General features: G+C 46.8%; 1 protein-coding gene across 1 annotated transcript in view; it reads right to left on the bottom strand.

Annotated features, from left to right (window-relative positions):
- The window catches only part of LOC116938842 (collagen alpha-3(VI) chain-like), a 114,715-nt gene extending 88,516 nt beyond the window's left edge, over positions 1-26,199 (bottom strand). The window contains exons 1-7 of the mRNA XM_076054492.1: positions 26,119-26,199; positions 25,594-25,681; positions 23,669-24,036; positions 7,772-7,994; positions 6,673-7,251; positions 4,541-5,173; positions 3,298-3,879 (exon numbers count right to left, since the gene is read on the bottom strand). Of these exons, the coding sequence (XP_075910607.1) occupies positions 3,298-3,879; positions 4,541-5,173; positions 6,673-7,251; positions 7,772-7,994; positions 23,669-24,036; positions 25,594-25,678 (2,470 nt within the window). The 5' untranslated portion in view covers positions 25,679-25,681; positions 26,119-26,199. The remainder of the gene's footprint in view (positions 1-3,297; positions 3,880-4,540; positions 5,174-6,672; positions 7,252-7,771; positions 7,995-23,668; positions 24,037-25,593; positions 25,682-26,118) is intronic.
- Positions 26,200-26,425: the final 226 nt, after the last annotated feature.

The raw sequence follows: 26,425 nt of genomic DNA, 5'->3' as shown, positions 1-26,425 counted from the left end.
GCAAGAGTGACCTGGGGCATTGGTCAGCAATGATTGCTGCTAGCTGTATAGTCTCAGCTGAGTCTTTTACAGCTAAAATTTTGAATTTGGCAAATTTTTTATCATGATGCAGGCACACAATGGAATACTCTTGCGAATGACGTCAGGAGATTTTTAACATCCACTGCGACGCAGAATGCGTGGGGTATTAAGACGATTATTACACGAACAGGAATAACCAGGGCGGCCTGCCAGATTCGAACCATAAACCTCTGCAACAAGCAGTGAATGCGCTAACTGCCAGGCCGTGTCACTGCCCCCTCCTCAATGTTAATGAGACATAACAGTGAACAGTGCATTACTACGTGAACAACACATGTTATAACTCTTAAAACTGTATCATTATTGATTTGAAGCTTTCGTGACTGCAGGAATCCATACTCTTTTGTTCTTTCGGTAAAGTCACGTAGTTATAGAATAAAATAAATCACGACGTTTCGGCTACAACACAAGCGGCCTTCATCAGGTGAAGGGACCAGGCTGTCTCGAGGACAGCGCTGGAGTCAAACACAGCCACGCTCAGACCGCGACCTTTAAGCTGTGTGCGAGGAAACAAGGTGCCTTGACAAAGGAATTAGCATAAAAATTTGCATTTGATTGGCCGACTTAGCATGATGAACGGTGTAGAGGTGGTGTACATGCGGGTGAACATGCCGGTTGGCGAGGGGGGGAGGGGGAGTTTACCTATTGATGGTGTGAAAAGGGAATTTTTAAGAGCTGCGAAAGTTTGGGGTACCACTACTTGAAAAATATACTGTACCTTTGAAAATTAGTTTAATGTTTGGTTCGATTTAGAACATCTTTCCAATGGTTGCTTAATTTGAAACCATCTTCTCGGTTGAAATTGTGTCTGTGTTTGTAGATCTGAATTGCCTCGTGAACAAATCTCTGATAAAAACCCGTGGGTTTGCAAAGAACCTTGGTATCGGAGAAAATTATATCGTGATCACTCACAGGGTTGTAACAGTGATCAGCTACGGCAGAATAATTTGTTCTGCCGTGTTTCAAATCTGATTTGTGCTCGCGAATTTGGTCAGAGACATGTCGCTTTGTCTCCCCGATATAGGAATCACCGCAGGTACAACTCAATTTGACTTACAGTACCCCGGCGTTGTACCTGCGGTGATTGCTATATCGAGGAGACAAAGCGACATGTCTCTGACCGAATTCGCAAGCACAAATCAGAACGAATTCTTCTGTCATAGCTGATCACTGTTACAACGCTGTGGGTGATCACGATATAATTTTCTCCGATACCAAGGTTCTTTGCAAACCCACAGGTTTTTATCAGAGATTTGTTCACGAGGCAATTCAGATTTACAAACACAGACACAATTTCAACCGAGAAGATGGTTTCAAATTAAGCAACCATTGGAAAGATGTTCTAAATCGAACCAAACATTAAACTAATTTTCAATGGTACAGTATATTTTTCAAGTAGTGGTACCCCAAACTTTCGCAGTTCTTAAAAATTCCCTTTTCACACCATCAATAGGTAAACTCCCCCGACCCCCTTTTCCAACCGGCATGTTCACCCGCATGTACACCACCTCTACACCGTTCATCATGCTAAGTCGGCCAATCAAATGCTAATTTTATGCTAATTCCTTTGTCAAGGCACCTTGTTTCCTCGCACACTGCTTAAAGGTCGCGGTCTGAGCGTGGCTGTGTTTCACTCCAGCGCTGTCCTCGAGACAGCCTGGTCCCTTCACCTGATGAAGGCCGCTTGTGTTGTGGCCGAAACGTCGTGATTTTTGTTGCTTTATTTTTTACCTACGTGACTTCACCGAATAGAACTAAAGAGTATGGATCCTTGCAGTCACGAAAGCTTTAAATCTAGAATTGTTTTTAAAAGGTTTGAAATGGGTGTAGCCCAAGGGTCATGAAGAGGAGGCCGCTCTCCTATCTTACATACTAATTTCTCATATTAACATCATGCTAATCTCTCATATTAACATAGCCACTTCCGTGCCCTCGTCGTGGAGGCCACTCTCCTATATTACAGTTACATGCTAATTTCTCACATTAACATCATGTTAATCTCTCACATTAACATAGCCACTTCTGTGCCCTCATCGAGGAGGCCACTCTCCTATATTACAGTTACATGCTAATGTCTCACATTAACATCACTAGCCCCGGCCACTTCTTTATTACCCTTGAGCTACACCCATTTCAAACCTTTTAAAACAGTCTGCCTCAGCAGCAGACCATGCTTCCCCACCTGATGACGGACGCTTGTGTTGCGCCCGAAACGTCGTGATTTATTTTATTTTATACCTACGTGACTTTACCAAAAGAACCAAAGAGTATGTATTATTATTGTTATTATTATTCCGTTTTGATTATCCAGGAAAGCCTGAGTCTCAAGACTCTTTTTCAGGAGGGTCCTGGCCAAGTTTTCACAGTAGGGGGGCGATATTGTTGCTGTGTGTGATCCCATTTGAGTAATTTTCACGTAATATTTCAGCGGTTTTTATTCAGCTTTGGGAGGAAACCGTAGATCCTAAAGAAAACCCATTCAGAGCAGGGGGAGAAAATACAGACGCCGTGGTGGCAAGATGTTAACTACCTTGCCTGGTATGCAGGAGGTCGTGGGTTCGATTACGACCCTGACACCTGTATATATAGAGTTTGCGTGCTCTCCCTGTGGTCGTGGATTTTTCTCTGGGTTCTCCGGTTTCTCCTTACACGTTTAGAATCAACATTACCCGCTTTGAGTATTTGGCTGCTATACATTTACACATGATGATAAGTCACTTTGATGAACTACCATTTGCGGCCAGGTCACTTCTGAAAACGAGCTACATAGCTCAGTGGGCCTTACCTCACCACTCGGTAGACACCCACCAGACACACTACTCCCCTGAAACACAGAGATTTCACTCCACCACACCACAACATGAATGTATTTTACCACTATGCTGCACTCCTACGCCACACAACCACACCACTATAAAATATTCCTACACTACACCATGAAAAAAAAATAGTAAAAAAATGCGTTAAGTAGACTCCACGCCGAAAGGCAACAGTCAGGAATCGAACCCAGTATCTGCTTGCTACACCATATTTCTACACTACCATTACACTGCAAAAACACCACACCATACTCTACACCATTATATTTTTTTAATGCGTCAAATAGACTCTACACTGAAAGACAACCGAGCCAGGAATCGAACCCAGGCCCTGCTAGCTGCTGTGAGGCGTGAGCGGTCATCACTGCGACACCACCACCATCACCACCGCACTTACTCGGTGGCGGCTGAGGCGTCGTGCTTGGCGCTGGCTCATCCCCGATGCACATCTTGCCCACCACCTCGTCCCGAATGTTTGGCAGGTCTTCAAAACTCTCGAGGTGGAACACGAGCTTCTCCTCGCTGGCGATGACTTTGAGGTTCTCGAAGCGGACATCACCCACGCCGATCGCCACCACTTTGACGCCCTGGTTGTGCAGCGCGGCGGCCGCGGCGGGGACCTTGTATTTGTTGGTGGGGTCGCCATCGGTGAACACCACCACCACCTTGGACACCTTGCGATCGCCCAGCATGTTGTTCTTGACGTGCCACAGCGCCTTGTCTGTGTAGGTGTCGCCCTCCTGCTGTTTGATAGCGAGGATGGCGGCCACCACTTTCTCGCGCGTATCGTAATCTGTGAGCAGGAATTCGGTCGTGGGGTTGGTGCTGAACTGGATGGCGCCAACGTTTACGGCATTTGCCGAGATTCTGAAGTTCGTCACCAACTTGCTGAGGAAGTCTTTCGTGTTCTCAAAGTTCTGTGGACTGATGCTGGTCGAACTGTCGATCACCAGCACCACGTCGGCTATGATGCCGCATTCTGTGGTGAAAACATCGTTGAGATGCTGTTAGTCGTTGTCATGAAATTCACAACCCCAGTTTATATCATACTATTATTAATAATGCACAATTGTTGCTCGCTCTTGAAGAGAAAGGCTCAGAGGCATGAGGAACTATAGATGAGTGGAAAGGGTCAGCGCCAAATTCCCCCATAAGCTCTGCATTCATCTATTCATCAAAGTGTTATCGACCAATTCATGAGTGTTTACATCACATATTTATCGATGACCTGAAGTGGCACTGGAACACAATGCTGAATGCAACTTGAACAGTACGTAGCCAACCGCACTAATCGGATGTGCGGGGGAAGGACAACAAAGTAAATACAAAAAGTGGTTCTAAAGTAAATTAGTTTTCAATCTAGATTTAAAAGTACATAGCTCCAGTGGCTTCCTAATATCAGAAGAAAGAGCATTCCAGACCGCCGCAGAAGCACATCTGAAAGCGCTGATACGGTGAGAGTTTTTTTTCGAGATTAATAACCTATTGTGGTTTGTGGCAAGCACTCTGTGTGTCATCACTGCAACCTCCTGCATTTACAGTACAGTTGTGTTTTTTTTTATCAGCTTCGCACACGAGACAATGACAATGAAAAGCTCTATGTAGAGTGTATTCATGAGGAAGGGTACAAAAGCACTCACGCATATTTGGATTAAAGGAGGTACTCGTCGACCTGACAATCACTTTGTTCATTTTCCTTTCTACTTCTGCGACCGTGGTGCTGAGGACCTCATTCATGACACGCTGGATTTGCTGGAACGACTGCACCAGGTGCACGTGGGCGTCACGCGGCGACGACGCTATCAGGTTCAGGTTGGCCACTCCGCCGCCCTTCACGCCGATGCAGAATGCCGTGAGGCCGGCGCGCTTCAGCAGGGCCTCCACGCCGGAGAGGTCGTCCGCGGACTCTCCGCCGGACACCACCACAGCCAGCTGTGGAACAACGCTCTGCGCCCGGCCGCCGCCCTTCTGAGAGAACACGTTGCTGATGGAGAGCTCGATAGCTTGCCTAATCTTTCCCGTGCCGCCCTGAAGCGTGACTCCCTCGATGGCACGGAGGACCTTCTCCTTGTCGAAGTACTTATCGAGCGTAAACTCGATTTGCGGCGCGCCGCCGATCTGCACCACGGACACGTGGACGTTGTCGACGCCGACGGGCAGCGCCGACACGAAGGAGTAGACAAGGTTTTTGATGAAGCGGAAGTTTATCTCTCCCACGGATGATGACCCGTCGATTAGGAAGGCCACGTCCATTGGCGGGGCACGCATGTAATCTGAGAAGGGAGAACAGCACATTCAACTGCTCACTTTGCAACAGCATTGTTCATTGGTGACGAATAAATAACATTATTCTGAATACTAGGTTGTTATTTTTTACATCCTGGCATATGGTAGCGCCTTCTGTTGGCTGCAGATGGTGGCAGGGGTGGCGCGATGACATAACACACGCCACACGCGTGGAACTAAAATGCACGATTCGCATGCGCGCGTTTGGATGCGCGCGTCGTTAGCTAAATGCCGGATCCTAATCGATCGATGCATTGTGCCGACCTGAGTCAGCACTTCCTCTTTGTACTCAAGCCTCTACTAAGTGGTAAGCAAGTACTAAAAAAACATTTAAAAGCAGACCCAAGTCTGTGTTCGGTGGCTTAACATTTTCAGTGCTGCGTGAAACGTGCTTCGCATTCCTGTCGGATGAATAATTGGATCATTCCACATCTGGTCGGCCTGGACTTAAAGACACTTCAAATCGGTATTTAAATTTATTTTATACTTTGCTGAAAATTATTGATCGGATGCACTACAACTAAACGGGATTTCGAAGCAAGGTAAGATCCTCCTCGAATTTCATGTGCTTATGCAGTACTCGCACACGATCTGAGAAAGATATCACCAACTGAGAAGTGAGAGCCTAAGGAGCTGTGCTGAAATATAGAATTAGATTTGCTATGCTGGGCACCTTACACTGTCAACAAAACTGTAATTATTTTTTTGTTCTGATGCTCGGTTGCTCAGGAAAGCCTTACCGAGTCTCATCACTTTTTTCAGGAGGGTCCTGCCAAGTTTTCACATTAGGGAGCAATGTTCCTGCTGCTGCTGTGCGTAATCCCAAATTAGTCAATTGCAGGATTTTTTTAGCATTGGGATGTTTGGCTGATACCAGTTTTTTTTTGCTTTGGGAGGAGATTGGAGAGCCCGGAAGAAACCCCATGCAGATCAGGGGGAGAACATACAGACTCCACGCAGAAATGTGTCCGAGTAGGGAGTTGAACCGAGGCTCTGATCACTGCGAGGTCACTCTGCCAAACGTGGTGCCCAATGCTCGTCCTGGATGTACCGTGGCAGCCAATACTGGTAACCACTGCGTCCGTGCAAGTCAGCGCAATGTGGTTTCAAGATATGTCCTTTTTATAGGCACCTTCAATAGAGCATTTGTTCTTTATTGTGTGATTGGAGCTGCTTACATTGCACAGTACTAAAACAATACAAATGTTCCTTATAAAATCATAATCGAAGAAAATATGGTAATATGTATAAGCGCTTTAGCATTGGATGTTATCGACAAGTGTACCCTTTGTAAATACAATACAAAATTTACATTTTCGAAAAGGAAAAATATTTGAAGTATACCTTGTAACTTCTTTGTGTTGCCACATTGCATCACAGGCAGCATAATAATTAGCAAGAACATGACCATAAATGTTGCAGCGTATACGAGGAAATGCGGAATGATTCAATTCGAGCAAAGCGTGTGGCATTAAACATGTTTTACCTCCCATCGGCTTCAGTGGCCAAGGTGCGAGGTGGAGGTCGATGTACTTGCACAATTGCTGCAAAATCGTGGCCTGGTCGACGGAGGTGAGCAAGAACGATGACTGGCTGGGAACTCTCTGCAGCTCGGCAATGTCCGCGTCTTCGGTCGCGATGACGAAGATCGCGACCCCCTGACCCTTGAGCTCCTCCGCCGCCGCCAACACATCGTCGTCTGGTGACGCTCCTGCCAAGACGACTGCGATCTGCGGCACGCCCTCCAGCTCGCGGCTGCCAGCAGACTTGGTGAAATGATTCTTGGCGGCGAAGTTCAAACCGGCGCCGAGCTTCGGGCTCCCTTTTCTGACTTGCAGAGACTTGGAGGCCTTTATGACGTCTTCCTTCCTTTTGTGCGTCTTCAGGAAGAACTCGTTCTTGGGGTCGGCGTTGTAACGGAGGAGACCGACGCGAACTTCGCTGCTACCGACCCTCAGGGCATCGATGATGTAGAGGAGGAGGGCTCGCAGCTTCTGCAGCGTCGGGGCGTTCTTCTCTCCTCCCATCAGGAAGACGATGTCGGCAGGTCTGCTCATTTCGCAAGCTGCAGCAGCCACGAAACACAACGGCCGCAGCGACGTGATTTTGCGGGCATCGTGACACGGTGCACATTTTTGCTCAAAAATGTCTTTGAAGTTAACATTGTGTCGTAGGCCATAGTACTTGGTACTTGCAGGGGGTAACTGGAGGGGGGTGACTCGAGGGGGGTGGATAGAATCGCGAGGGGGGGGGGTGACTCGCTGGGTGGGTGACTCACGGGGGGAGGGAGGTGAGTCATGGGGGGGGGGTGACTCACGCGAGGGGGGGTGACTCGTACGGGGAGGTTACTCACGGGGGAGGGGGTGACTCGCGGGGGATGATTCGAGGGGGGTGACTCCAGGGGGGTGACTCCAGGGCGGTGACTGACTCCATGGGGGGGGGGGTGACTCGCGGGGGGGGGGGGTGACTCGCGGGGGGAGGGGGTGACACGCTGGGGGGGGGGGGATTGACTCACGGGGGTGGGGGGGGGTGCCTCGTAGGTTAACATGTAATAATGCAAGACAATAAACGAACAAGCAACTCACGGTCCATAGTCACTTGACTTCTCACGACCAACGCGTCCGGTTGAGAGCAGATTTCAATCAAAACCTCTTGAGAGAAGCTGCTCAGAGCCGAGTAATCGTCTGTCATGAAGACCTTGGAACCTGCAATCAACTTGAGTTCCAACTCGTCCGCCTGCTTCACGCCCAGCGCGATGACGGTCACCTCTCTCTGCATCAAGATGCTCGCAGCCTGCCTCACGTCATCCTGCCAGGTGGAAATCGCAAGGGCTTACCCAACGTTCAGAATCATGAGTCGTTCTCTTAATGCGCTTCAAATATCACCATGCGTACGCTCTGTTTCTCCTAAAACACGTGCTCTTTTCATGACGCGAATGTGACATCACACGATGAATGGTGTTAGGGTACACATTTTTTGTATAACGCGATCGAGCAGGACTACGTCACGTGAGTAGGATTACTGCGTAGCATTACACAACGTGGGATGCTGCTGGATGCTTCTAGATGCTACTCACGCGCCTCAGCCTTTGTTCAGCCTGTGTACGCATGTCACGTGTTATCGCAGACTGTGTTTTACCCTACATTGGAAGTATGTCATCAACCAAGTTAAACTTTAGCTGCCTTATAGTTTATATTCATATTTCCAGTCTTTACTCCCAGCTTTGCACTCTACTATCACTAGGAAATTTTACGTACAGTGATTTTAATCGTGTAAAATTGTCCCCCATCCCACTCCCCCCCCCCCCCGTAGTACATGCAGCTTATCACCCGACTCCACACGGCGCCCCCGAAGCCTCTCCAATCTCCGTGCCCCAATACTCACCCTCCCGCCACCTCTCCTGCATAATAAATAGATGTTATCAATCGGCTTAACTTAGCGTTCTTATTTATCAGCTTATACTCGTAGGAACCTCCTGGTTACACCAGCCCACAGGGGATTATTGTGTCCGTCCGTCGTGCATCCAAAAATGGGAGGGGTGGGGAGGGGAGGGAGGGGAGGGGCTGGGTGGGGAGGGTGGGGCTGGGTGGGGAGGGGAGGGTGGGGAGGGGCTGGGTGGGGAGGGGCTGAGTGGGGAGGGTGGGGCTGGGTTGGGAGGGGAGGGTGGGGAGGGGCTGGGTGGGGAGGGTGGGGAGGGGCTGGGTGGGGAGGGTGGGGCTGGGTGGGAGGGGTAGGGCTGGGTGGGGAGGGGCTGGTCACCCCGTGGTGCCCTTATAAAACTCAACGTTTAACCTACTCACGCCGGCTTGTGCCAGCCCTCACAGTCGGGCATATTTGCGGAATACACCACGTGGTGCCGCCGTTGACCCTGGCCACTGACCGAGCAACCCAACGTTCCTACCAGCTCCCTCTGCAGGAATGTGTTACTTCCGCCCCCGTGTTCACACGCCAGCTTAACTCAGCGTATCACCGCCCCCCCCCCCCGACTCCACACGGCCCCCCCCCTACCCTGCGGTCCCAATTGGCTCCTCCCCCCTTCTTCTCATATATAAAAGTTTCCGCGCGCGCTTGCGAGGGATTTGGCACTCGAACAGTGGACTTTACGTGGAAACAAATTTGCCAGCCAGCACGCCCTAAGCCCCGCGGTGGGAATAGGCTATTCCTTTTTCACATCCGTCACCTTTAAATTAGTTAAATTAGCGATTTAGTGGGATTTAGCTTTATTTATTTATTGCGCGACCTTGCCAAGTGATGCGCGTTCGGTCGAGCTCACGGGCGACATTTTCTTTCACGCGTTTAACATGCAATAAATACACTCATGACGCTGCGGATATTTCTTCACAGTGTCATGTCCTTGGATGGCATTATGGTAGTATTATTTTTTTATTTAAAGCTTTCGTGACTTCAGGGATTCATATTCTTGGTTCTTTCGGTAAAGTCACGTAGAAGGGAAACAATACAATAATAAAAATATAAAGCAATAAAATTCTCACGACGTTTCGACTGCAACACAAGCAATTATCATGTGGTAGTATTATTGTTTACTATTATTAAACAAATACGTTGGCAGATATTACAGCAATAATGTTTGTGTGCACAAAACTAATTTTTCATTATTAGGCTGCTAAATATTCCCTTTTTTAGGTGCGTTTTCATGACGCTGCGATGGTCTACTGCCAGTCTGTCATGTGGCCTGCTGTCTGCCTTTCATGTCGACTGTATTCTGCTTTTTCAGCTGCTGCCCGTATTGCAGCTTTTAATGTCGACTGTAGACTGTAGCCTGCTTCTCATTTTACAGTGAGGGAAAAAAGTATTTGATCCCCTGCTGATTTTGTACGTTTGCCCACTGACAAAGAAATGATTAGTCTATAATTTTAATGGTAGGTTTATTTGAATAGTGAGAGACAGAATAACAAAAAAATCCAGAAAAAACGCATGTCAAAAATGTTATAAATTGATTTGCATTTTAATGAGGGAAATAAGTATTTGACCCCCTCTCAATCAGAAAGATTTCTGGCTGTCAGGTGTCTTTTATACAGGTAACGAGCTGAGATTAGGAGCACACTCTTAAAGGGAGTGCTCCTAATCTCAGCTTGTTACCTGTATAAAAGACACTTGTCCACAGAAGCAATCAATCAGATTGCAAACTCTACACCATGGCCAAGACCAAAGAGCTCTCCAGGGATGTCAGGGACAAGATTGTAGACCTACACAAGGCTGGAATGGGCTACAAGACCATTGCCAAGCAGCTTGGTGAGAAGGTGACAACAGTTGGTGTGATTATTCGCAAATGGGAGAAACACAAAAGAACTGTCAATCTCCCTCGGCCTGGGGCTCCATGCAAGATCTCACCTCATGGAGTTGCAATGATCATGAGAACGGTGAGGAATCAGCCCAGAACTACACGGGAGGATCTTGTCAATGATCTCAAGGCAGCTGGGACCAGTCACCAAGAAAACAATTGGTAACACAGTACGCCGTGAAGGACTGAAATTCTGCAGCGCCCGCAAAGTCCCCCTGCTCAAGAATGCACATATACATGCCCGTCTGAAGTTTGCCAATGAACATCTGAATGATTCAGAGGACAACTGGGTGAAAGTGTTGTGGTCAGATGAGACCAAAATGAAGCTATTTGGCATCAACTCAACTCGCCGTGTTTGTAGGAGGAGGAATGCTGCCTATGACCCCAAGAACACCATCCCCACCGTCAAACATGGAAGTGGAAACATTATGCTTTGGGGGTGTTTTTCTGCTAAGGGGACAGGACAACGTCACCGCATCAAAGGAACGATGGACGGAGCCATGTACCGTCAAATCTTGGGTGAGAACCTCCTTCCCTCAGCCAGGGCATTGAAAATAGGTCGTGGATGGGTATTCCAGCATGACAATGACCCAAAACACACGGCCAAGGCAACAAAGGAGTGGCTCAAGAAGAAGCACATTCAGGTTCTGGAGTGGCCTAGCCAGTCTCCAGACCTTAATCCCATAGAAAATCTGTGGAGGGAGCTGAAGGTTCGAGTTGCCAAGCGTCAGCATCGAAACCTTAATGACTTGGAGAAGATCTGCAAAGAGGAGTGGGACAAAATCCCTCCTGAGATGTGTGCAAACCTGGTGGCCAACTACAAGAAACGTCTGACCTCTGTGATTGCCAACAAGGGTTTTGCCACCAAGTACTAAGTCATGTTTTGCAGAGGGGTCAAATACTTATTTCCCTCATTAAAATGCAAATCAATTTAAAACATTTTTGATATGCGTTTTTCTGGAGTTTGTTGTTATTCTGTCTCTCACTGTTCAAATAAACCTACCATTAAAATTATAGACTGATAATTTTTTTGTCAGTGGGCAAACGTACAAAATCAGCAGGGGATCAAATACTTGTTTCCCTCACTGTACCTGTGCGTACTGCTGCTCTTTAATTTCCACTTCTTTCAGCTTTTTTCTTTTATGTATTTTTATTGTTTCGATTGCTCACATCACGCTATTTACTCATACATAGTACTGTGATGCTGATAGCTGTGCCATCATCGGGGATTGCTCTGCACGTCGACGTGTGTGTGTGTGAGTCGATGTTTGTGTGTTTGAGTCCATATGTGTATGCGTGTAGGTCCATGCATGTGTTTAAGTCCATGTGTGTGTCTGTCTTTTTCGAACGGACAACGCCGATGTGTATGTGTACGTCCAAGTGATTGTGTGTGTGTCAGTCCCAGTGTGCATGTCAGTCCATTTTTGTGCGTATCAGTCGCTCTGTGTGTGTTAGTCCATGTGTGTGTGTTAGTCCATGTGTGTGCATGGCTCCATCTGAGTGTGTAAGTCAATGTGCATTTGTGTGTCTATGTGTGTCAGTCAATGTGTGTGTGTACATTGACGTGTCCGGCAAAAACAACCCTCTACTTCCTCGCGGTGCCGGACGGGCAACTCTGTCGTGGACAGTGCTGTGGGGGGAGGGCCAATTCCGATTGGCCTCTCCTCTCATGGCGTCTGTGACCACAGTGGCTAAACGGGGGCTCTGGACTGGTGCGAGGGTCTGGTAACCCCTACACCTTCAATTAATTACCAATAAACCACGACTCAAATATGTAACTAATAAGCGTGTGACGGAGGCCCCAGGGGGACAGGCATCTATGACGTCTCCTGGCCAAACCCCAATTGGCGGAGTCAGGAGATTGAATCTTTACCCTCGGGGCTCCTCTAGAAACAACGAAAAGCCACTTCGTGTGGCCACGTGGAATGTTCGAACGCTCACTGCGGAGGAGAGGCTGCCACTCCTCTGTCGGGAGCTGGACCAGTACCGCATGAATCTCTGTGGCATTCAGGAGGTCCGGTGGACCGGTTCTGGCTCCTGTCACCATGAGGGGTGGACAGTCCTCTACTCGGGGCAGGAGACTGCCAAACAACAGGGTGTGGCTCTTCTTTTGAACAAAATAATGAAGGGGGCGTGGGAGCGTGGCGGTGAGGTGTGGGAAGCTGTAAGCCCTAGGCTACTTTGGGCTCGCCTTCCCATCAACCGGAGGCGAGGAGTGGTGGTTGTGGTTACTTATGCCCCCACCGAAGACGAACATCCGTGAAGGGCTGCAGGCAAAGCCGATGAGTCAGATGCCTGACTCATCGGCCTCCTGCCACAGGTCCTGGCTAAAGTGACCTCTCGGGATAGAGTCATCTTGTTGGGTGACTTCAATGCCAATGATGCTGGCACCTGGTCTGGAGTGATTGGAGGGCATGGGCCAGATCAGCTCAATAACAACGTTAGGAGGCTGCTAGATTTTTGTGCAGCCCATGGGCTTGTAATTACCAACACGCTGTTCCGGCATCGGCGCATCCACACAACATCATGGATGCATGCCGGATCCAAGCAAAAACATCTGCTGGACTACATAGTGACGGACCAGCAGATGCAAGCCCATATCCTTGACACCAGGACCTACCGTGGAGCTGATCTGCCCTCTGACCATCGACTAGTCATCTGTTAGATGTGCCTGCCATTCTTTCACTCCGGTGGTGGGTGTACATCCAGGACCCCATTCCAACCTAAAGTGGCCTGGTCTCAGTTATTTGATGAAAGTTGCAAGCGAGAATTTCATCATCGCTTGCGGCTGGGGTTGGCATCGTCCACCACTCCTCCTGATGTTGAGGGTAAATGGGCGAGGTTTAGGACTGTGACTCATGCAGCTTCAATGGCTGCTTTGGTTACGCGGTCCAGACCTCCCCAGAGACTGTGGCTGACAGAGGAGGTGTTCAGGATATTTTTATTTAAAGCTTTCGTGACTGCAGGGATTCATATTCTTGGTTCTTTCAGTAAAGTCACGTAGGAGGAAAACAATCAAATAATAAAAATATAAAACAATAAAATTCTCACGACGTTTTGACTGCAACACAAGCAATCATCATCAGGTGTGAAACCACAGCAAGAAACTTGATTAGGTGCTTTCGTGACTGCAGGAATTACTCTTTGGTTTTTTCGGTAAAGTCACGTAGAAATTATAAAAAATAAAATTAGATAATAACATACGACGTTTCGATTGCAACACAAGCAATCATCATCAGGTACAGAAGAGCTAAATTTAAGAGAGAGAGGAAACACATAACCGCAGATATATATACAGACCTTAAGTAGAGGGAATTAACACAGACACACCAGGGAACACAGAGAGAGACGGAGCACACTAAATCAAACAGGGTTTAGTAAAATTTGGAAACTATATAAAGCAACACAGACGGTCGGTTAAAACACAATTAACGCATGGTCTGCTAGATTACGCTATTTCAAAGATTGCTAAATTGTAAGTTGTGTGAAATTTAAGAGTAATAGAGCACAGACCGTAAAGGGGAGAGACAGGCACACAGTGAAGAAGTAAAACCGCATCTCTGTGACGACGCCTTAAATAGACAGAGACGGTGGGGCTGGGGCTCAGGGACAATGGGACGAAAAATTAGCATGAAGAGAGCACATATCAAAGGATGGTGCGGGTAGGGCAAGAGTTGTCACACAGGGGGCTGCGGAGGCTGTCGCAGCGCCCACTCGGAGACACAAGGCACAAACACAGGCAGAGACAACACAGCGATACAAACACCAAGTCAAGACACAAAGGCAGATTCACCAGCAGAGAAACACAAAGACATAGACTTCATACCTTCCCGTAAAGGTGGTTCGAACTTGATTAGGTACTTTCGTGACTGCAGGAATTACTCTTTGTTTTTTTCGGTAAAGTCACGTAGAAATAATGAAAAATAAAATTATATAATAGCATACGACATTTCGATTGCAACACAAGCAATCATCATCAGGTACAGAAGAGCTAAATTTAAGAGAGAGAGGAAACATATAACCGCAGATATATATACAGACCTTAAGTAGAGGGAATTAACACAGACACACCAGGGGACACAGATAGAGACGGAGCACACTAAATCAAACAGGGTTTAGCAAAATTTGGAAACTATATAAAGCAACACAGACGGTCGGTTAAAACACAATTAACACATGGTCTGGTAGATTACGCTATTTCAAGGTCTGTATATATCTGCCGTTATATGTTTCCTCTCTCTCTAAAATTTAGCTCTTCTGTACCTGATGATGATTGCTTGTGTTGCAATCGAAATGTCGTATGCTATCATATAATTTTATTTTTCATTATTTCTACGTGACTTTACCGAAAAAAACAAAGCGTAATTCCTGCAGTCACGAAAGCACCTAATCAAGTTCGAACCACCTTTACGGGAAGGTATGAAATCTGTGTCTTTGTGTTTCTCTGCTTTTGAATCTGCCTTTGTGTCTTGACTTGGTGTTTGTATCGCTGTGTTGTCTCTGCCTGTGTTTGTGCCTTGTGTCTCCGAGTGGGCGCTGCGACAGCCTCCGCAGCCCCCTGTGTGACAACTCTTGCCCTACCCGCACCATCTTTTGATATGTGCTCTCTTCATGCTAATTTTCGTCCCATTGTCTCTGAGCCCCAGCCCCACCGTCTCTGTCTATTTAAGGCGTCGTCACAGAGATGCGGCTTTACTTTTTCGCTGTATGCCTGTCTCTCCCCTTTACGGTCTGTGCTCTATCACTTTCTTAAATTGCACACTTAACTTACAATTCAGCAATCTTTGAAATAGCGTAATCTAGCAGACCATGCGTTAATTGTGTTTTAACCGACCGTCTGTGTTGCTTTATATAGTTTCCAAATTTTGCTAAACCCTGTTTGATTTAGTGTGCTCCGTCTATCTCTGTATCCCCTGGTGTGTCTGTGTTAATTCCCTCTACTTAAGGACTGTATATATCTGCGGTTATGTGTTTCCTCTCTCTCTTAAATTTAGCTCTTCTGTACCTGATGATGATTGCTTGTGTTGCAATCGAAACGTCGTATGCTATTATCTAATTTTATTTTTTATAATTTCTACGTGACTTTACCGAAAAAAACAAAGAGCACAGCAAGAAAATTTCAAATTTTTTTGCTGTGGTTTTCACACCTGATGATGATTGTCAAAACGTCGTGAGAATTTAATTGTTTTAGATTTTTATTGTTTCCCTTCTACGTGACTTTCCCGAAAGAACCAAGAATATGTGTTCAGGATAGTTGATAAAAAGTGACACGCCCACTCTCATCTGCTATAGCATCCCAAATCAGAGAATGAGGAGGCTTACCGCAGCTTTCGCTCGGAGGTTCAGAAAGCCGTGAGGCGCTGCAAGGATGGGTGGTGGTCGCGGGTTGCTGAGGAGATGGAGTCTGGCTCAGTGGCCCGCGATTACAAATCCCTATTTAACTACATCAAAAAAGTAACCTGCAGCACCACACCTATTACCATCATTAGGGGAAAAAACGGTGATCCAATCTCCGACCCCCAGGAACAGGTTTGCAGATTTGCTGAGCATTTCTGTGAGGTCCTAGGAGAGGGGAAATCCCTCAGCCAGGAAAACATCGTGGCACAAAGTGGGGATGACCCTGCTGAGGCTGCGGTGCTTCAAATATTAGAAGAAGTCTCCCCCTGTGAGTGGCTGGCTGAGGTGCCATCTGTTGAGGAAGTACTGAAGGCGATCCGGAGTCTGTTACCAGGAAAGGCACCGGGCAGAGATGATCTCCCAAGCGAAATGCTGAGGGAGGGTGGCGTTTGTGCACAGACTGCCCTATATGACATCATAACAACAGTCTGGACCACTGGACGGGTTCCGCAGGATTGGAAGGATGCCCTGGTGGTCCCCCTCTTTAAGAAGGGGGACCCTCTTTAAGAAGGGGGACCGCACAGACTGTAACAACTACAGGGGCATCTCACTCCTCAGTGTACCGGGAAAGGTCCTGGCAAGGAATATTCAACATCGCCTTGCTAGGCATGCTGAAGAGAGGCTTGCGGAGCCCCAATGCGGTTTCAGGAAAGGGCGGTCCTGCACAGATGCCATATTTTCTGTCCGTTTGCTACAGCAGAGGTATAGATAATTCCAACAAGACATACATCTCTGCTTTATTGACCTGGTCAAGGCCTATGATACCATCAGTAGGCCTGGGCTCTGGGTTGTTCTTTGTGCTTTCGGAGTCCCTGATCCTTTGCTCACGATCATTAAGGACCTTCATAATGGTGAGCGGGCCCAGGTAAAACTACGTGGCCAGGAGTCAGAGCCATTCCCTGTACACCTTGGGGTGGGACAGGGATGTCCTCTGGCTCCCACATTATTTAACATCTATTTTGACCACGTAGTTCATGAAGCCTTCAATAGTTCCACCAAAACTAAGCACCTGCCCTGGTATATTGTACCATCGGACACTCCACCCCCACAACTCCCAATCGGTGATGGGGCAGTTGTGGAGAGAGTGGAGAGTTTCCCATACCTGGGCAGTGTGCTTATGACCGGCTCCAGTTTAACAGCAGAGGTCTCACTCCGAATCAGTCGAGCGGCAATATATTTTCATCGGTTGCGTAACGCTGTGTGGAAGCTACCTGGTCTGTCACTCCGCACTAAGCTTCAGGTCTTCCTGGCCACGGTCATTCCCCCCCTTCTCTATGCTTGCAAAACGTGGACCCCCCTAATGGAACATCTTCGCCAGTTAGAAACATTTAGGCTAGCCTGCCTACGATCCATCCTGGGTTTAACCAGACTGGATTGTGTGAGGAGCTCAGAAATCCTTGAAAGATCTGGACAAGGTCCCATCGGTGAGCTCCTCCGGCAGGCAAGGTTGTGTTGGATGGGTCATGTAGCCCGCATGCCCCTAGCCACCACATGCCTAAACAGCTTTTGTTCGGCCGGATCAAGGGGGGTAAACGGGCGCGGCATGGGCTAGAGAAGAGATGGAGTGATGTGGTACAGGAGGACGTGGAGCTGAGTGGACTTGCCGATGACTGGTACCAGCGGTGTCAAGATCGGCCTTTGTGGAGGAGGCTCGTGAAGGACGCTACTGGGCAGTTGGAGGCAGTCGCCCTCCAACAACAACAGAGGGCGGAGGAGCAACGCTCACAACAACGAGCGGAGTGCCGGGTGCCTAAAGCACAGCAGGTTGGCACAGTAGGGGGCACAGGTGGTGCATCAGCCAGTCATCTCAGTCATCTCAGTCAGTCGACCCGTGGCACTTAGGTCTGCCCCGTGACCTCCTGCCAGCGGGCGTTCAACACTTCACGTGGCCTCAAGGTGCACATAGCCTGGCACAAGCGTCGTGGTGACGTCACCGCCACTTAGTGGCGAATGGCGGTTGTTGTTGTTGTTGTTGCTGTGTGTAACTCCATGTGTGTGTCTCTAAAGTCAATGTCTGTCTGTGTGAGTCCATATGTGTGTGTGTGCATCTAAGTCGATGTGTTTCTATGTGTGTGGATTGATGTCTGTGTGTAAATCCACGTGTGTATCTGCGTTTTTCGCCCAGGCAACGCCGGGTACTTATCACTAGTACCCTATATAATCGCGTATCTATATTTAGCTCTATTCACTTACTTCAGTGATTTTGGCTGTAACAGTTCCACCTGAAGACGGAAGCTTGTGTTGCCTCCGAAACGTCGTGATTTAATTTAGTTGTTTTTCATTTATATTTTATTTTCACCTTCGTGACTTTACCAAAAAAACAAAGAGTATGGATCCTTGCAGTCACGAACACTTCAAATCTAGAATTAATAACCTCGACGGGGAGGATTTCCACTTACCTGTTAGAGTTTTTTAACAGACAACGAGGCAAGAAGTCACGGGCTTATCGAGACGCTAACCTTCCTCAAGAGATGCCGCGACAATAAGGTAATACCCATCGCTTTCACACTCACATCTGCTGCTGTGTATTCACCGAACGCTAAATGGATTTTGTTTAAAGCTAGCCTATCACTAATCTCAGAGAAAATAAGATTGCTCCGATTTGAACTCGATAATGTAGACAAGATTATTTTACAATCACATTTAATGTTAACACAAAAAATTTCCCCTTCTGATTGGGACCGTGTTGACAACATGACAGCCTCCTCTGCTAATTCATTGTCAACCAAATGTAAAGCTAACCTGATCGCTAAATTCAACCTCCTATCAAAGAAGAAGCCAGAGCCACACATTACAAAGTTAAATGTCAACAAGATTGTTACTAATCAGGGTAACATCCCAATTTCTGACAATCTAAAAACGGTACTAGCTGAAGGGCTGAATTTCGCAGTTACCCCTAAACATATCCCAGTGGAGGATATAATCTCCCGGGTCGATGTAGCCCTCAAAGGCTTAGAACACATCCCAATGGACGTTGCTAGAGCTGAAATAGCCACTATCCTCAAAAATGCTAAGAAACCCATTAGCAACATCAACAAAAACTCGCAAATTTAAAAAAGAGGGATGACATAGTCATCCTCTCGGCCGACAAGGGCAATGCCACTGTCATCATGGATAAAACCACATACAACAACAAAATCCAGGACCTACTCAATGATGGCAGCTACTCCAAAATGAATAGAGATCCGACTAACAGCCTTACTGCTAAAACCAACAAGATCATTACCAGTTCGACTTCCCTAATCAAACCAGTCAAGCGGCTCTCCGTAAAATCCTCAGCTGCTAGACCACCCAGATTCTATGGTCTTCCCAAGATCCATAAAGAAGGTACCCCACTACGGCCCATCGTGTCCACAATCAACTCACCTACCTACAAACTAGCCCGTTTTCTATCGGATACTCTGCTTCCCTTTACTGGCAAGACCAATTCAGCAGTACTTAATTCAACTCACTTGGTCTCTCTAGTTAAGGACATTTCACTGTCTCCTGATGATGTCCTCGTCAGGTTTGAAGTGATTTAAAGCTTTCGTGACTGCAGTAATTCATATTCTTAGGTTTGAAGTGGTTTCTCTATTCACCAAGGTTCCAGGGCCTCACACCATAACAATAATTGAAGACTTAGTCCAACATGGACTGAACTCTGATGTCCCTGCGCTGGTTAGGCACTGCCTCACCAACACGTACTTCACCTGGAATGGTACCTTCTACAAACAAAATGAGGGTACTCCTATGGGTTCCCCCTTGTCACCAGTGATAGCCAATGTTTTCATGGAGAAATTTTAAACAGACGCCATCCAGACATCCACCTTGTGTCCTTTCCTATGGAAGATATATGTGGATGACACTTTCGTCATTTGGCCACATGGCCTACCAGCATTGAACAAATTTCTCGACCACATTAACTCCATACATCCATACATCAAATTCACCATGGAAGTGGAGAAGGATGGCAAGCTACCATTCTTAGATGCTCTGTTTGAGAGGAGGTCCAATGGCTCTTTGGGACATTCTGTCTACAGGAAGGCCACCCACACAGTTCCTATCTGAAGCCTTATTCCCACCACCATCCGGCACAAAATAATTTCCTCATCAAAACACTACACCATAGGGCCCACTGCATCTCTGACCAACACCACCTGGCCAGTGAATTAGAACATGTACACCTGGCCGTTAAGATGAATGGATACTCGGACCGTACTATCCGCAAAGCTGTTTCTCCTACCGTGGAGAAACAACCCCCTGAGATTTGTATTTATTTATTATTTTATTGTTTCCCTTCTCCATGACTTTACCGAAAGAACCAATAATATGAACCCCCTGAGACTCCGATCAAAACCTTAATGTTGCCATACATAGCAGGCGTTACCAAAAGGATTTTCAAAATTCTAAACAAACACAATATCCAGGTCCAATTCAGTACAGTACACAAAATCCGTGATCTGATCCCATCCGTAAAAGATGTCATTCCTGACTTACAGTACCCTGGTGTCTACAAACTGAGTTGCATTTGTGGTGATTGTTATATCGGGGAAACGAAACGACATGTATCTGACCGCATTCGTGAGCACAAGTCAGATTTGAAACACGGTAGGACGAATTATTCTGCCGTAGCTGACCATTGTTACAACGCGGTAGGTTCTCATGATATTGATATACCAAGGTACTCTGTAAGCCATCTGGATACTACCAAAGATTTGTCCATGAAGCCATCCAGATATACAAACATAGACATAACTTCAACTGAGAGGATGGATTCAAATTGAGCAATCATTGGAAGGATGTCATCAACCAAGTTAAATGTTGGCTGCCTTATAGTTTATATTCATATCCATATTTCCAGTCTTTTACTCCCAGCTTTGCACTCTACCATCACGAGGAAATTTGACGTACAGTGTTTTTAATCGTGCAAAATTGTCCCCCATCTCACTCTCCCCCCCCCCCTCCGTGGTACATGCAGCTTACCGCCCCCCCCCCCCCCCCGACTCCACATGGTGCCCCCGAAGCCTCTCTAATCTCCGTGCCCCAATACTCACCCTCCCCCCTCTCCTGCATAATAAATATATGTTATCAATCAGCTTAACTTAGCATTCCTATTAATCAGCTCAACTTCCGCCCCCGTATTCTCCGCACCCCAATCCTCACCCCCCCCCCCCCCCCCCCACCCTCTCCTGCATAGTAAATGTTATCAATCGACTGAACTTAGCGTTCTTATTTATCAGCTTAACTTCCGCCCCCATGTTCACACGCCGGCTTATCTCAGTGTATCCCCCCCCCCCCCGACTCCACATGGCGCCCCCCCCCCTACCCTGCGGTCCCCATTGGCTCCTCCCCCCCTCTTACCCTATATAATCGCGTATCTCTATTAGCTCTCTCCACTTACTACAGTGATTTTGGCTGTAACAGTTTCACCTGTGTTGCCTCTGAAACGTCGTGATTTAATTTAGTTTTTCATTTTTACTTTATTTTCACCTACGTGACTTTACCGAAAAAAGTATTATACAGGGTGTTTGAAAATGATGGACCCAATTTCAAAGCAGTATATTTCACGATGGCAACATGTTACTATTACACAAAAAGTTACAAATGGTTTAATGATTTATCACGTTTTACTAATGATTTTATAAATGCTCGATGTGCCCTCCACCTGCTGTACGGACAACATCGAGACGATAGTTGAATTCGTCCCAAACGCCTCTCAAAGTGTCTTCTTCCACTGAAGTCACCGCTGCCGTGATTCTGTTTTTGAGGTCATCCAGATTAGTCGCTAATGGTGGCACAAAAACACCACGGTCTTTGACGTATCCCCACAAGAAAAAGTCGCAGGGTGTGATGTCTGGGGGTCTTAGGATCCCGTGCTAGCTATCCAATATTGAGGCAGTGTGTCTTGCTAATGGCTGAGGCTACGGGCTGTTTGTGCGCTGGGAGAGGCATCTAGCAGTAATCATTTCAAACTCTATGCCCCATCCTTTCAAGTGGTAAGAGTTTAATTCATGGGTGGTTCGTGGTTGCAGAGATATAGCAATTTCAAATCGGGTCCATTTTTTTTCAAACACCCTGTATATTATCTGTATATGTAAAAGCCAAAAAATATCTGTTTGTGGGTTTGTGTGTGTTCCCGCGCTTGCGATCGATTTGCCTCTCCAACAGTGGGGTTTAAGTAAAAAAGAAATAGACAGGTACCACGCCGTAAGCCCCACGGTGAGCAAGCGCTATTCCTTTTTCACATCCGTCAACTTTAAATGAGTAAAATTAGCGATTTAGTGCGATTTTTATGCGCTTCCCTTTTATTTATTTATGACGCGTGCATGCCCATACCAACTCACGCGCCTTTGGCGGGAGGGAGGGGGACATTTTCTTTCGCGTAAAAAATGCTATAAGAATACACTAAACGCTGACATTAATTCTTCACTGTGTGATGTACCCCCCACCCCGATGCGTGCAGTTATTACTACTATACAGTCGCTAGGTGCTACCACTATAGACCGTAGATATTACTGCAGAGCGGCCGGGGAGATCGTGGCTGGGGGGGGGGGGGGGGAGGGGGTCAGGTGTAGCAGCCCAGCCCCAGCCTGCCAAGGTGCCACCTCGGCCGGCTGGACAAACTAGGCGAGGCCGGAGGCTCTGCACGGGACTAGGCCTCACCACACCACTCTGTCAGGTGAGTTCTTTGTGCTATACAGTGGATAAATACTGCTATAGAATCAGCATGCACTGCTGCAGTGAAATCAGGTACCACCACAGTATGCACTGCTTTAATCATAGCAGGTACCACCACAGTCAGTACGCACTGCTGTTAGATTTTTAAGAGTAGTTTTGAAATATTTTAAGACCCAGACAACTCCGGGTACTTCCCGCTAGTTTATTTTAAATGCGATTTTACCACAATGCAGTGTTCTTCGGGAACGCAACTACAACCGCCACGTTATAGGAGAACAACCTGTATATATATGGAGCATCAGCAGCTGAAATTTAATGACAGGTTACTTTTTTAAAAATGCCAATTGTTGTTTTGATTGTATATGCTACGTCTCAAAGCATGCTGAGCATATGAAATGTCAATGGGAGCAAACTATATTGAATTTGGATGGTTGCATGGTCCAGGAGGCTATCATGGCAATATACTGAACTGGCAAGCCGAGGTCGTCAATTCAAAGTCAGACGGTCAACCGTTGTTATTATCGCGCTTGTTTCAGACTCTGTTTCGCAGTAGGAAGCGACGTTGTGATGTTGCTGCTATAAGTAATCCCAACTCGATTATTTTGCAGGTACATGTTCAACATTGGCATGTTTTTGTCAAGACCATTTACGTGTTTCTTTTTGCTTTTGGTAAGGAAATCATAGAACCCGGGAGGAAACCTTTGCAGAACCGTGAAAGGAGAACATGCAAAATCCCACACATACAGGTGCCTAAATCGTGGTTAGAACCCAGGCCCTTCTTGCTGTGAGGCGCAAGTTTTACCTCTGCGCCACCCTACTGCCTTAAGATCAATACATTATTATTGCTACGTGATATTTTACAGCCGTAGAAAACTGTGGGTAGAGTGTTTTACTCAAGTTCAAATCCCGGTCAAGTTTCAAGTCAGCCTCTTCAGGGTCATTCAAACGAGAAACACTTCATCGGAGCATCGTATGGATAGACCATCCCCAGCCATAAGAAGGTGCAATTCCAATAAACCTAATCTCAAGGCCACTCACGAGCGCTTTATCATGCAACAACTAAATAAAACAAAAAGTTCCTTCACAAATATACGTTAAGCTGTTTCAGTTTTCCGAACCGTCTTACCTGAGAGGTTCCATCTGTGATCAAAACGATGACCTGTTTCACACTTCCTTCTCGGCCGCCTGCCGAATTTACAAAATGGTTGGATATCAGAAAGTCGAGCGCCATGCCCATGCGGGTGGCACCCCCTTGGTACTGCAGCTTGGCGATGGCGTCCAGTACGGCGTCTTGGGATGAGAAGCTGTTGAGCTGGAACTCGGTGCGCGGCTCGGAGCTGAACTGGACGAGGCCCACCCGCACCTTCTCGGGCCTGACGTCCAGGCCTCTCACAATGGCCAGCAAGAAGTTTCGGATCTCCTCGAAATTTGTTCTTCCAATGCTCCAGGAACCATCGACCAGGAAGACAAGGTCAGCTTCTACGTTCAAGCATCCTGCAACGAAACAATGTCACCAAAGTGTTAGGTTAATATACAGTACATATACAGTACTGTGCTACTGGAATTGAAGGTGATGTCCAAGTTACAAAAACTCTCATCATTTGACGCGGGAAGCGGCACATCATACATAATCTGAAAAACGTTAAGACAACTGGAGCTGAATGAAGTGCATTATTGTGGATTAAATGACGATGTAAACTGCGCGCACTCCCTGACAAGGCCATGTGCGGCGTTGTGCAGCGCTGCTGCTGCTATGGCCATTCCCATTGCCAAAACGCTGGGTCTGTGTCTAGAATCCCCAATCTTTGGTTTTCTATGATTCTCATAAACAATGTATAATCAGTAAAAATCCTCTACTTCGACTACCTACTATCCACGCTTCGTACCGCCCATTCGCCCTAAGAGAGCCACGCACATTCTTATCACCTGTATGCTGGAGTCTTCCTGTTATCGTAGCACTCTTGTGGATAGGAAAAAGTGACCCACAAAGTGTCTGCAAAGTGCTCCTATTATCAGAGACTTTCTCCCAGAAGAGTCACCCGGATGCGGTATCCCCAACACAAGCCTCCACGTGGGTAAGAGGTGCCCAGAAGTGGCGGCGAATTTGTCCTACGATCTATGTTTATTCGCACTTCAGCTGAAGGAGTCCAGGAAAATGCACGGATGAACGTGGGTAACAGGATCCACCCATCGGGCCCCCGTGTGGCCGTTACTGCTGGTGTATTAACTCTAAAATACTACGCACCGTCTGCTTCAATCAATCAATGAAAGGTCTGTAATGGGACACATTTAGAAAAAATCTGAGAAGGCGATGTTTCCTGTGATGTAATTCGAAGAGAGTTGGTCGCTTTGTCCGGTGTCACAGTCCAAATTTGCCAAGTTTGAAAACTAATCTGCAAATGACCCAATTGGAATTACACACAGCAACATCGCCCCCTACTGAGAAACTACTGCAGGCTGTAAAATTTTGATTTAAAGCTTTCGTGACTGCAGTAATTCATATTCTTAGCTCTTTCGGTAAAGTCATGTGTGTCGGTTTGCATTATGCATTATGCAAACCGACACACCTGATGACGACCGTTTGTGTTATGGTCGAAACGTCGTGAGAATTTTTATTGTTTTATATATTTTATTATTCTATTGTTTCCCTTCAACGTGACTTTACCGAAAGAGCTAAGAATACTGCAGGCTGTGTATATGAAATAGGCCAGCACCTTCTTGAGGAAACTGTGCTATGAGAATGGGGCCATGAGCAAATCTACAAAAGGTCTTTCTCATTATTTTTCAGAAGTTTTGCTCTACGTGAGATACAAAATGGAAGTTAAACACACACATATTTTTGTTATTAATACTTCATGCCTTATTAACGAAATAAAATAAACAATATTTAATCAAATGACAAAAGATAAGTTGCAGCATTTGAAATATGAATGTGGTAGAACAGAATATTTGCTTTTGAAAGTACAGTACAAAATAATGGCATTAATTATGTTGCCATGAAAAAATCTATTGATGCAAGCTGTAGGGAAATACAGTGATGGATGACCTCACCATGTAACATTTGGGACTGAGCAGATGACATGAGAGAAGCCAACACAAAGCATCCCAGCATCGCAAGCCTTATCCCTGCCTCCATTTCCTGCATACACACACGCATACACAATTAACTTTTGCAAGCAGTCCTTTCAACGTGTTAAAATACGGTAGAGATTGTATTGTCACCAATGAAGAATGTTATTTTTTCCAACATGCTCTTGAGCAAGTGCCATGCAAACATATTAGAATCAGGCGTTTATTTTCCGAGTAAAGCCCATTGAGCTAAGATGCACTTTTTTCAAGGGTTACTCGTACGTATGTGTAATGTAGCACTCAGAGACGCTGTCTTCTTAAGTTTTATATATATATCCATTATACAATACAGTCCACCCGACGTGTGTATCAGATGGACGCAGGTTGACTATGTTACAACTGGGTGACTATGTAGCTGCTACATGACGTTCACTACATAGCTGACTGATTATATAGGAGCCGTCAATGTAGTAGCCATGGCGTAGATATATAATTTCCTTCGCTAACCTTCCAAGACGATGAGGGTGATCCACAGCGATGACAGCGACTACAGTCGGGACTCAGACTCCCCGCGGCAGCTTCGAGCCCCACTCCGTGCTGCCTTTTTATCTCCCCTCGGCATGGCCACACCCCTTTTCCCGAACTCTCTCCTGTCAGAGATTTCTTAGCCTCACTAACACCTCGTGGGTTCCACCCCTCCCGCGGTGACTCCTCACCCAGTTACCTCACTTGACCCTGCTTGTCCTCAGCTGCAATCCTTATTTATGGCCATTAGGCCCCGTACTGTCCTTACATATGTATGTAGAACTTCTTT

The sequence above is a fragment of the Petromyzon marinus genome, chromosome 4 (assembly GCF_048934315.1).
Source record: "Petromyzon marinus isolate PM22_M1 ecotype Great Lakes invasive population chromosome 4, UKy_Petmar_22M1.pri1.0, whole genome shotgun sequence".
Classification (NCBI taxonomy): Eukaryota; Metazoa; Chordata; class Hyperoartia; order Petromyzontiformes; family Petromyzontidae; genus Petromyzon; species Petromyzon marinus.
Note: the sequence above shows the minus strand (reverse complement) of the source record. Positions and strands in the feature narration are given on the sequence as shown.